The sequence below is a fragment of the Carettochelys insculpta genome, chromosome 26 (assembly GCF_033958435.1).
Source record: "Carettochelys insculpta isolate YL-2023 chromosome 26, ASM3395843v1, whole genome shotgun sequence".
NCBI lineage: Eukaryota > Metazoa > Chordata > Testudines > Carettochelyidae > Carettochelys > Carettochelys insculpta.
In genome coordinates, this window is record NC_134162.1 from 16708129 (window position 1) to 16721556 (window position 13428).

The window sequence follows — 13428 nt, forward strand, 5'->3', positions numbered from 1 at the left end:
ATATGAAAAACATTTTAACATTTGGCCATCAACTTAAAAAGTATCTGAATGCTCCTACAGCTTTATATAAAAAAAGTTAATCTAGTCCATATGGTCCTCCAAATTCAAGCTAAAGGAACAGGAAGTGAGCCTCCTACATGGAGGGGAAGATAACACAAATGAGAGCTAAGGCATGGTTAACACCTTGGCAGAAATAAGGAAGGTAGAGTATACATATTTTTAGTGCAGAATTTCATAAGGTCTATCGCAGTAGAACTGTCTATATGTTCATTTAAATAGGCAATGTAGATTTGCAGTTACCAGTTGCGTTAAATGCACCATTCAAAAAGCGTCTAACAAGTGATACTATAAGGCGCCACCTTAAGTTTCCAGGATGCAACTGCATAATTTTAAACCTTTTTTTTTTTTTTTTTTTTTTATAAACATAACATAAGGAAGGTGTTAAAACTGGTGTAACAGCTTCTTAGAATTTGGAAGGGATGAATAGGGAGATATTCAGTGCCCTTCACCAGCTCCCACTGCTTCATCGTACTTAGTTATGTGCTTTGTAGACTAGTCAGTCAATAACACCAGCCTGACGAATCTTTCTCTCTGCACCAAATCCCTGTAATGAGAGAAAACCTCGTTAGGCAAGTACAATGTGAAATAAAAAGTAGTTAGCACATGGAGAAACAGGGAGCCCCCATTTTTTCCTCCCAACAAAAGCTTAGGGAATTCCACAAGCTGGGGCTCTGGCTCTTTCCCCTGGGTGGGATATTTCCGCACATAAGAAATCATTCTCCACACATTTCTGCACTCAGTAGGAAGCCATTTTTCTCAAGGAATTTCAAAATGTCACTGGACAGTATGTTTCAGTCTAGCCATCTGTCATTCTTTAAAACAGCCTCACCTGTGAGCTGATGCAGCGATTAAGATTTTAGAAGTGGCCATATAATAATTATGTAAGTGCAAGATAGGCACGCATTACAGTTTTCATGGCTTAGCAGCTTGAGTGGCTTATGGCAAACAGATCTGAAACCTTGATATTTTATTTACTTTTAACTTGATAAATTAATTTTAGCATTAACTGGCATTTAGCAATATATTTACTTGGCAGAAATGTTTCTTTGTGATGTTGTCCACACGCACTCCACCCTCTGTGTTTTTGTGGCCAACACGAACAGGATCAGATTCTTTTAGGCCAGCAGTGTCTACGCTGAGGCAACCCTATTCTTCTCTCATCCCCACCTCCAGCAGAGAGCAGATCAGAACCCATCATCCAATATAGAATCCCAGAGGAATAGGATTTTGCAGTAGTGGATCAGGGGTGAGTGTTGTGAATCCCATGTGGACAACAAACAAAGAGCCAGTTATGCGACAGTGAGGAGCTCTTTCCAAACTGAGAAAACCACAAGTGGCTTCTCCAGTTGGACAAAGTTATACATTTCCATAGCACTGGACAATAGGACTTGTATTTGTGATCTGGATGGATCAGTCTGGATCAGAACTGCTGGATCAGTTCTCCAAAGCGTGCAAGGACTTTGGGCTTACCATCAGCCTAAAGAAGACAAACGTACTCAGTCAGGTTGTTGCTGAATCCCCATCAATCAGCATTGACAACTGTATGTTAGAGGTCGTCCACGAGTTCTTTTACCTCGGGTCCACCATTACTGACACCCTGTCGTTGGACACTGAGCTAAATAGGAGGATCGGAAAAAGCGGCCACAACTCGGTCCAGACTCAGCAAGAGTGTGTGGAACAACAACAACAAGCTGTACACACTCACACCAAAATGCAAGTCTACAGAGCCTGCATCCTCAGCACCCTCCTTTATGGCAGCGAGACTTGGACCTTGTATGCCCACCAGGAAAAGAGGCTGAACATCTTCCACTTGCGCTGCCTCAGGCGCATCCTTGGAATATCATGGAAGGACAGAGTGACCAACACTGCCGTCCTCAAGCAAGCTGGAATCACAACCATGCACACCCTCCTCAGGCAGCGTCGACTCCGCTGGCTTGGCCACGTCCACAGGATGAAGGATGGAAGGATTCCAAAAGACATCCTGTATGGCGAGCTAGCCTCTGGCAAAAGACCTCCCGGACGCCCCCAGTTGCACTACAAAGATGTCTGCAAGAGAGACCTCAGAGAGGTAGACATCGAGCTGGACAACTGGGAAGAACTAGCAGATGACCACGGCAGATGGAGGCAGGGGTTACACAAGGACCTTCAGAAGGGCGAGTTGAAGATCCGACAGCTAGCAGAGGAGAAGCGAGCCCACAGAAAGCACAATAAGGACTTGCCACGAACCCACTACATGTGCAAGAGATGCAGCAAGGACTGTCACTCTCGTGTGGGTCTTCATAGTCACAACAGACGCTGTAAATGAAGTCCTCAATTGAAACTTTAAAGGGTGCTATCCATAGTCTATGCAGACTGAAGGATGCCTACTATTACTGGACAATAGGACTCCTACTTAGATGCTTGTAGGACAGCCCTATCAAAGCACCCATTCAACCTGGGGGCCTTTACCAAAAGACCAGCATATTTTAAGTGTGCAGTGAGCTCAATGGAGCTATGCTTTGAAGATTGGCAAAGGACAGTAATGACCCTGGATAGAAAGAGGATGTGTGGATACTGCTGCCAAATTCACCTCTGAAAGTTTTCCACAGTGTAGGACTACCACCATTTGTGCTGAAATGAGCAGTCAAGGGCAACAGCAGGGCTGAGATGCCCACTTTACTTCATATTGCGAAGACACTACTTGCCATATCATTCTAGGTAAGGCTTTCCGGTTTGAAAACAGAATACTTCAGCTTAACTTGTTCCAGTAGACATCTTCCCGCTTAACACCCAGGCTGTCTGTCTGATACAAGGAAGCAGGGTACAGCATGTCACTATTGTTCTGCAAGACTGCTGGGCAAGGCCAGTAAGGTCATGGGGGTTGTGGTAAAAGATGGTTAAGGTCTTAACAACAGAATGGGTTAACAAAATCCTGGACCAGCATCATTAGTCATGCCTCTTGCCCCACTTCCCCACAGATACACAGGGATTACCTGTTCTTATCATAATGCACAGCTGTGGTGCTGTGAGCACCTGGACCATGGATACCTGGAGCAAAGGCAAAAATACATGCCAGGCAGATAGCTATGGATGAACTTCTGAAGGGATCTCAGAGGCCTGGGATTTGAAGGTGATCTAGATAAGCTCCCTCCAGAGTTCCCCACAAGTCGAGCACTTGGGCAGCCACCCAGGAGAGATTCAGGTACCACTGAGCCAACTGGCAGAGCACCCACAGCTACCAGCATGTTTTTCTACTGGTGGTACACATCTGCATGTGCCTTTGTGAACATTTATTCTGAACATGAATGAATAAATAAAAAGCCACAGAGGGAACATAGCTCCCCCACTCCTGTCACCAGAGTCTTGGCAGGCAGAGGTGAAGAGAAGGACCTTCTGTTGTACATTGAACAGGGTTTATCCATTTAACAGGTGAGGACTTATCTTCATGGCTATGCAATGTCTGTTGGGTAAAGAGATTTCAACCCTCCCCTGAATGGAGCATAGATGAAGTATGGCAAACTGTACCACGCAGTGTCCATCTGGATCTCAGTAAGCCCTTGGACCATTCCACATTGTATTAGCATTAGCAAATTAGACAAATATGATCTCAATAAAATTACAAGTAAGTGGGAGTACACAACTGGCTGAAAGACTATGCTCAAGATGAGTAAGTGATTCCATGTTACAGTAAATTGGGTCCCACAGGAGTTAGTCTTCAGTCTGCTGTTGTTCAATGGTTTCATTTATGCCTTGGAAGCTAGAGTGGACAGTATGTTTATAAAATTTGCAGGTGACACCCAGCTGGGAGGGGTTGCAAGCACTTTGAAAGACCTAAGGATTCAGAATCTTGACAAATAACAGTGCTGAATTAAAAATCAACTCAATAGACAGGAGTTTACTCATGCCACATGATCTAGCATAATACAGTTGTGAAAAACTAATACTTCTGGGTGTATTAATGGGAGTGTTGAATACAGACAACACTGGAGGTAATGGTCCTTCAACTCAGTATTCAGGAGGCCTCTAATGGAATACTGTTCCCAATCCTGGACATCTCACTTCAGGAAAAAAAGTGAGCAAATTGAAAAGACTACAGAAGAAAGCAACAAAAATGATCAAAGGGTTAGAAAGAATCTGAGCTATGAAGAAAGGTTAAAAACAAGGTAGGCTAAGTTTTGAGAAAATATGAATGCCGGGGGAGCAAATCAAAAAAGTCTTTTGCTCACTGATGTTCCACAATGGTTCATTTGGTGTCAAAAGGCTTTTAATTTGTTGGGAAGAACATGACATTACTGCCAGTTCACACCTGGTCCCACTTCTCTCTCTTATAAAGCTTAAGAGCCATTTTAACAAGTAACACACGTGAGCTCAACATCTTTTCTTTTACCCATCTGGCAGCATTTAGTGAGGCTCAGGGCTGTGGCATGAGCTGAATCTGGTCTGGTAGCATTGCAGTGATCCTGGGATGTGTGTTAAGGGGGAATCTCAAGCAGGAGTGGAGAGGTTATTTTTACTCTAATTAGCTATGTTGCAACCATGGCAGGAATACCAGGTCCAGTTCTTGTGTCCACAGTTAAAAGAACATTAATAAACTGGAGGATAAATTCTTGCCTGGCTGTGTTTTATATCGCCTCTTTGAAAAATAAATCTAACCCTAGTACAGACTAATGATGCACACCTATGGGACTATGGCCGAACCCAATCCGTCCTCCCAAGGCATCCAGGTAAGTACCAGAAATGATGCTCACCCTGTGAATCCTAGATGCTTGCTGCTGTCCCTTACAGATCCCTCTGCATCGGGCTATCCAAAAAGAGCCTGAAGGACATGAGTCCCTGATCTGCAATGAGCAATGAAGACAACATCTCTTCCAAATAGCAGTAATGCCGTCAGGATTGCTCTAGCTGGGCAGGATGTGAAGCTAGCACCAGCCATATTACCCCTCCCTTTCCTTGCCATACTAAAGACTTAACTCAGCCACTAGCTGCTACCACCACCCTAAACCCTTGAAGGAGAGTCCACCATCGGGCCCAGTGAAAAGAAGTCCCTTTGTGTGTTGGATAGCAAAGGATAAATCTCAAGAGATGCGGTCCACAAGTCCAGGAGATACCACTGCTGTACTTCACAGTTGGTATTAGGGTACCAGAGTGACCATCTTCTAGCCTTTCAGTACCCATTCACTGCTGAGATCCCCAGAAATATCTCAAGTATTTCTTTTCTATTGCCTTGCCCACATCCATTCAGAATGCTGCTGCAAGGATTTTCTGGTCAGTCTGCCCATCTCACTTCTTTACATCACTTCACTTGCCCCCCTTCTTTATGGCTCAAACCTGATCTGCCTGTTGTCGGTCACCTTAAAACACCCCTTTCACAGCATCTGTCTTCAACTGGTTGACCTATGAAATGAGTCTGCCCCACCTATCTGTAAAATTTTCAAAACAAGCAAGCAATTTCATCCCTTCTCCCATGCTGTCCCTCATGCTTGGAGTAACTCCACATGAACAACCAAAAGTTACCCCCTCAATCATGTGCAGTAAGGTGCCTCTGAAAACTTCACAAATGCTTATCACACTAATCAACACTGTCTTGATCTTTGTACCTAGCACCTTATGGTTCTGGTCTCAAACTTAAGCTTGTAAGCAATGCAGTGGAATAAATTACTTACTCAGTAGGCATCAAAAAAGGTGCCCAAAAATGTCAAAAGGAAGAATATTCATTGGGCTTTCCAGTCACTCAGATGTACACTGCTTGGAGCATAATGCTTTCCCAAACAAGATCAGCACTAGATGCTTATTAAATGGCACTGAAGTTTTGCATAGAAGGGCTGGCTTTAAACACTGATCATTTAACTTTTGCTGGATCACTTGTAGAGGGAAGTATTGCTACCCAAAGGATTTTTTGTATACTGCAAAAAAAGCCACACACACAAAGAAAGGCTATGGAGGGGTTCCCTCTCACTGCCATCAGCACTAAAAAGGAATTAAGATGGCTCGGCTTACTCTCTCCCTTTACATCCTTGGATAGGGGTTGGTTGGTTGGTTGGTGTGGTTTCGAGGACACCACAGCAAAGCCACTGTCCCAGTAGATACTGCTACCAAATACAATCTGACCTCATGCAAGTGGGGTACACATGCACTAAGAATGCAAAGTCATACAGACAGACAATACACCTTGAAGAATTAAGACTATTACGATTATATCGAGGTAGTTATCTAGACTAATTTTTCATACTAGGTTGTTATCTTGAGGGTATACCTTTGAGTTATCCGGTCCCCTTGGTTGACGAAGAACTGTTAGGCGAGGAGCACTGGCATCATCTAAAGTAATGCTCTTTAAACGATTAACAAGTCTATCAGGACGCGGAGCAGCAACAGCTTTAGCGCCTTCACTGTAACAGAAGTGGAGTCAGTTACTTGGAGCAGCAGATATTCCCTTGACAATGTACTAACTAGCAATTGAAAAAAGAGGGCACAGAACTTGGCTGGGAATTGAAGAATTTGTACCAACACAAAAAGGAAACTGAGAATAAAAAAAAAAAAAAAGTCATCTAATTCTGAGATGGGCTTTCTGGAAAGACTGCTGCATCAGCCTGAAGATTCCATGGTAGCCACTGAAGCCTCTGGATTCTGAGCTATCAGCAGGGGCTTACAGAGCTTTATCCTTTACAGCTTGGTAAGAATCAACAATCTTTCCTCCCAAAACACACCTTACCTAATCTCATGTGTTGGTCATATCCAAATTGAGCTTACTGCCAGTGCTCAGGAAGCACTGCATGCGGGAGTATAATGTGCCAGCAAGTCTCCAGAAACACTGTAAACAGACAGTTTTTCCAAATGCACAGATGACCTTCAAAACAAACTAAGCATAAAACTACATAAGTCTCCAGAGTGTGGAACAATAGCTCTAACTGGCATGAGCTACCTTTTCATCTGAGAAAGGGTTAGCTCAGTGATACTGATATTTAAGTTAATTCCTCACATAAGAACGAGCAGACTATTTACATTTTGCACAAAAGTCAAAGCTATAGTTCTCCAGAGTGAATGGCTCCTGAGGCTAAGGTGATAAAGAGACATCCATCAGTTTTATGGCCAGTAGCGCAGGAATTGCATCCAACCTCCTGATTGCCCCAAAAATTCATCTGGTAGCCATAGGGCAGCTGGGGGAACTGGACATGGGCTTTCCCAGTACAAAGTTCCATGAGAAAAACCCACAACATTCAGGACAGTAGTTGAGCACTTCAACTACTCAATGGACTACACCTCTGCACACAGAGCTTGGGGGGCGCAGAGCACCATCCTGCCTAACCTCAATGCTGTTTCATGCCCTCTGTAGGAATGTTTGCAATACATTTGAAGAGCAGCAGAATGCCTACATTGCCTGCTTCCTGAAGGGTCAGGCCATTAATGACTACACAACAACTGAAAAAACAAGTAACCACTTAACTTCAAATATTGAGCATCCAAACACCCTACGTTGCCTAGGATAGGGTTATGCAAGACTGACTGGCCTACAGTCCTCATCACAACATTTAAGAATGTCTGGCAGGCTTTTGCTGTCAGCTTTGTTAACACTTCAGAAATGAGTATTCTCCACTGTGGGGCTCTTGCCTCTGTACAACAGAAGGCTCTAACTAAAATGCAAGCAACTTTGTAGTTTAGCCTTTGCCCATTTTGTTTGAACGAGTTTAACATTTGCACGTGGGCCTAGCTGCTACTGGAAAAGGCATTTTAAACTGATGTATTAATTGTCAATCCATTTACAAAGCAATTTAGTTAAGCAAGGTGTATAGTCGCCACCTTGATTTTGCACTCTGAGGCTTTCCTGTTGCTTTGCTCTTGCCCTGTTCTACATTTACTTCAAGGCGACTTCTCCCCCCCCGCGTTTGGCATAGTTCCAAAAACAGCGCAAAACACAGTTTTCCCAAGCACCCAAAATAAAAGTTGTCTGCCTGCCAAGTTCTCCTGCAGTTAAATATCTAACAGTAAGGGATTAATTAAAAGAGGTTTACACAAGTGTGCAACAGCTAAATACAGCAGAGAGTTAGAACGAAGTTTTGAACATCAGTAAAATGCCAGCATAAGCTTTGACTCCAACCTTTGCTGAACTGCCACATGTTGCACATATTGTATGCAACACTGTTGTAGCTGTGTTTGTCTCAGGATATTCGAGACAAGTTGGTCCAGTAGTAATCTCACCCATGTCTCACACAGAAGAGCCCTATGGCCCATACTATTAAATGTTTACTACTTATTTAATTTCTTTACTTGAAACCAAGTCTTGTGGCACCTTACAGACTTAGCATTTTTGGATGCATCTGACAGTGGGCCTTTGTCCACGAAAGCTTTTGCTGCAAAAAAACTGCTAGTTTATAAAGGTGCCACAGGACTTCATTGTTTTTGCCAATACAGACTAAAAAACTGCTACTCCCTAAAACTTATTCTTTTACTTGGTTCATCTGTGTAAATCCATGTTTACCAACATCAAAATACAATACTACTCCATTGATGAAAGGATAAAATTGCTGCTTATCCAGTGGCTTTTAAGAACCTGACTTACACAATAGTGTTTGTAATACAGGAGGCAGCCATTTACCAAACATGTCAATTGACACAAAGCACATTAAGATCAGTCATGTAAAGCAAGCACGCTTTCCTGTGCAATGAACTTTGTGTTCTCTCCCCACCCCCTGCCCCCCAAGACCCCTATGTAAGTGAGATTGGATTATTTGTTCCTTACTAAACCAGATAATCCCAATTCCTCACCAGACACGCCATACATTACAGGCACTGCATTTCCCTGTGCGCTGATTCAGGATCACGGAGAACTCTACTTCATCTCCAGCTTGCAGCTCTACACCATCTTGAACTTCTTTCACATGAAAGAAGAGCTTTTTGCTGTCACCCACTTCGTAGTTAATGAAACCAAACTGAAAAACAAGAATTTTAGTTCATTCAGGTTATTTCAAGTGGACACTATTGTATTTCAACTGCACTTTGCTCTTACGTTGTAAGAAGAGTAGACAGTGTAGGAAAGGTTTTCAAAAATGGATGCCTAACCACAGGCTTCTAAATCCACATTTAGACACCCATTAAGCCAAAGGGCCTTGTGAGGGTAACAGTTTTTTTGGAAGTTAGGCCATCTGTGAGCCTAAATATGGCCTTAGTCTAAATTTTATACATTAATTTCAATTTTTTCTTCATACGTATCATCATCTTTGTGTGGAAACACCTCTGTAAGATACTGGCAAACTTCATATACTTCATCTCAAGAAGTCTGATGGCAGAAGCAGTCCAAATAAAGCAAACAGAGCAATGTTTTGCCTCCTTAGGGACAGAAAGGTTCTATTGTATGCTCCTATTTAACTCAATGCAAGAACTGAATGCCCAGTGAAAAAACCTTCCATCCTTCAAACCTCCTGCATTCATCTCTTCTAAGCAGATTGTGGAATATACTGATACACGTTACTTGCATATAGAAAATATAGTAGATTTCAGAAGAGGATCGGACATTTATACTGACTAACGGCAGTGACATTAACTACAATAAACGAAGGCTACCAATCCTCATAGTTCTTGACACAGCTACCATCAACTACTTGACAATAGGAACAAAACTTCTCCCATAGCCAGAACATATGCACAAACATAAATTTGAAAGCTTATTTCCAAGGAAAGCTAAATATGTGACTGCTAAGTGGCATTTATACTATGGAAACCAGCATGAACTAGGTTGATGATTTCATCAAGACCTCTGAAATGCGTGCATTAAATTGTCCTATTTTATTTCAATACAATGGATTTCTTTGGGGCCTCAAAGCAATGCAATTTCAAGCTAAAAATAATTAAATGCGTACTGGTGTTACATTCCAACACAACACTGGTGATGTCATTTCTACTTATTTATTACATGCACATAAGTTACCACCATCTTCACTGCCATGGAACACACACAGTTCTATGCAGGGAAGACTTAACTACAGATTAGTTGACTGTGCCTCAGCCAATACAGTCACTGCACAAATAAAGTCTTGAAAAAAGCTCACATGCCACTAAGCCTTTTAACACAGAAAGTCATCCACATTTTTCCCCACCCACATAGGAAAGGTGACCAAATGTCTTTCCAAAGTTTTCAAAGGTACTGTTGTCACATATCAAAGATTTGATTTTAGAATAAGTTTTGTAAATCCTGTTAGGACCTGCCTCAAGGACTCAGCTGACAATTCGGTGGAAACATGGAATGCATCTCCAGCCATCATTTGTACAACAGACATGGGCATTTGTTATTTACGGTGTGATTTGTTACATGCTTAGGTCACAAATTCTGTCAGTTTGAGTTTCCAGCTGACATCCTAATTCAGCTTTGATTTCTAACCACGCAGTTAGACTGACAAGAACTTCTGTCTCTGTACGTACTCCACCTTCATGAGAGAAGGTAGCTATGTAAATAGGAGAAGCCCTTCCATCAAAACAGCACTGTCTACCTGGGGGGTTAGGTCAGTAACTGCATAAAAAGTGACTCACCCCCCCACCCCACCATCATATTTATACCAACCTAGAGTTAAGCTTGGTTCGCTCTACTAAGCTTTCCATCAGCAGAAAAGAGGACAGGGCACAGGTCACATTGTGTAATTATGGCAGGACGCAGCCAGGAGAGCTCTTCACCAGGTCTTGCCACTCCGGCCCCACTGAGGGCTGGGTAAATAGCCAGTACTCACTTGGAACTGCCTGTATCTGTCAGCCTCATTAGCAGGGGCTAAGTGGAAGTGGAAGATGACCAGGAGGGGAAGGAGCCTATGTGTCTGTTGCTGGCCAAGCCTGTGTGATGCAAGGCACATAAATAGCCAGAATGGACACAAAAAACCCTCAGATGTTACACCAACTCAGAGTCCCCCCGAATCTTTAAGTAGCAGGGCCAAAAGACTGAATTTGAGGGGTTGCAGCGTGCACCCCATTACTGCAACTGAACAGCTGTCACTGAAACAGTGTATTTCTGCATCTTGTTTAAGACAAAGCTCTGTGGAAAGCTGATTGCTAGACAGCTGCTGTCACTGTCCCTCCCTTGCCAAGGAAATTCAGTCTTCTTGGTCATGCCAAGAAAGTGTTTTTAATGACCAATTTAAGCGATGTGTCACATCAGAATAAGGTGCACTTCAAACATTAGTTCTTCACAGACATCTGGTGTTTTCAGTAAAGATGGTAAACCTGAGGTGACCTGTAATTCAAGAGTAGACTGATTTACACCATCAGATGTGTTTCATGGTCAAACGGGTTTGTAATATTGTTAGAGAACATGGCGGGTAAGAGAAGCGCCACAGTGCTCATTCCTCTTCAGTGCAGGGATAAGTATTTGCTTGTAGACTGTCTTCACTACTACTTGTTAGACCACTTCACATACATTTTGCATATTCATAATATGAAGTTCTGTACTGTCATCTCTAATACTAGTCACTTGTGTGCAAGTATCAATTACAAAAGGTAGTTTCTAGCATATTTCAAAGACTAGTATTGTGTGCTCAAGCAATTACAAAAGTTAAAATAGTCTACTCACAGGATCCACAATGTATGTGCATAAGCTTACAAATGGAGAAGCATTAAGTTAGGATTGTGCAAGTGTTCTTATCGCCTCACTGTTCAGTACAAGACTACGGGAACCCAACTGATAGCTACAGGTGCATAATCTTCACGTGCTCTGCACATGTCAATTGAAAATATCACTTGCACAATATTGTGAGAATTCACATCATGTGAACAGTTTATAGTATCAGCATTTTGTTGTATAGCATGTGGCATAAATGGCAAATAGTAAGCTTCCTTTCTTTAAGGCACACACCTACCCCCTGCCAAAAGATTCTTTCAATACACCTATTTTGGCAGCTTTGACCAAACACATTAAGGTGCTGAAAAACTAACGACAAATGCAACTCATCAGTTTTCTGAAACTGTGCATAAGTCACTCATTTTGGGTACCGTTTGATCCTGCACAGAGACTTACGGGACACCACTTGCCCACTTCACACATTACCTCACCTAAATGTACCCAAAATAAGCTTTCAGATGACATGATGCGAGTGCAAACTGTAGATATATTAAATTCCAAAACTATAGCCCTTTTTAGAGAATTGCCATGTGCCTGAAGCTGAAGGATGCAAACTCCCATGACTTCTTGGCACATGGGATATAAGTCAATTTTTTGTTCTGTTAACTTTGTTTTCTTTCAAAATTCAAGTCCTAGTCCTTTTGGGATCTATATAAGTTACATCTGATGGTTGTTAATGCAGTAGAGTTATGAAGTCATTTTGCAACACAAAACCATCCACCCCATCTGTTGGTGGAGCATTCTGGAAGGCTGTGGATTCCACATCATTGAATGTTTAAGAATAGATAGAAACATCTGTCCTGGATCATATAGGTTTATAGATCCTGCCTCACTATGGGGGTTGGACTTGACCTCTTAAATACAAGACAAGGGACTTGTGATTACGTGGCGACTTGTCTCAAGGAAGAATCCACTAACCTGATCTTTCACACATTCCACAGTGGCTCTGCGAAAAGGCGTAATGTTACAAGCCATCGTCTGTCCATTCTGGCCAAGGACACAGAGCTGGAACTTGACTGTCTCTCCCTTTTGCAGGCAATCACCCTTGTTTGCCATTCCCACAATTCCAAATGGATAGACCTCTCCTTTCATCTCCCCTAACAGACAGAGGGAAGGAAAACAGTTTAAGATGTGTTTCTACACTGGACAATGGTTTCTCTCACTAGGAACATGAAGAATTACATTTACACTAATTTGCTAGTCTATAGTTTACTAAGATAGATCCAAGAGCTCACTGTAAAATTACATCAAGTGAGAACTGAACAGATTCATGGAAAGTAATCAACATCCCATCAGCATGTGAGCCCTTTAAACAGAGAAGTGCTGAGTCATATTTGTTTCTGCTTACCATCCTCCATGACCTCAATCATTCCCTGGTATTCAGTCTGTGTGGGATCTACACTCCGCAGGGGGCGAATTACTTTACCCGTGTAGACAGTTGGGTCAGCTTCCTCAGTAGCACCATTCACTATAAACACAAAGCCAGTACACCACTGTTGATATTTCATGGTCTGGAGCCTAATACAATATGACTTTTACCCCTGAACTGGTGGGGCTACTTTACTGCACTGTAATACTACAAATATTACAGCACAACTCCTGAGATATAGAATCTAGCAGAAGGATAAGCAAGTTTTAATCATGATCCCAGAAGCTTCTGGAAACTCGATAGCAAACCACTGTACCCTGTGGCAACTTATTCAGGAAGGCTAGGAGCATTAGAACATCCTGAAGCATTCAAATCCTTTCCACTGTAGAGAGAGGAATCTGATGTCCCCATTGCATGATTAATACTT

General features: G+C 42.5%; 1 protein-coding gene across 5 annotated transcripts in view; it reads right to left on the bottom strand.

Annotated features, from left to right (window-relative positions):
• The window catches only part of CSDE1 (cold shock domain containing E1), a 51524-nt gene continuing 38096 nt past the window's right edge, over positions 1 to 13428 (bottom strand). For all 5 annotated transcript variants that reach the window (XM_074977745.1, XM_074977744.1, XM_074977742.1 and 2 more), the window contains 5 exons: positions 12981 to 13100; positions 12551 to 12729; positions 8800 to 8963; positions 6293 to 6425; positions 1 to 604 (listed from right to left, as the gene is read on the bottom strand). In XM_074977745.1, the coding sequence (XP_074833846.1) occupies positions 557 to 604; positions 6293 to 6425; positions 8800 to 8963; positions 12551 to 12729; positions 12981 to 13100 (644 nt within the window). In that variant the 3' untranslated portion in view covers positions 1 to 556. The remainder of the gene's footprint in view (positions 605 to 6292; positions 6426 to 8799; positions 8964 to 12550; positions 12730 to 12980; positions 13101 to 13428) is intronic.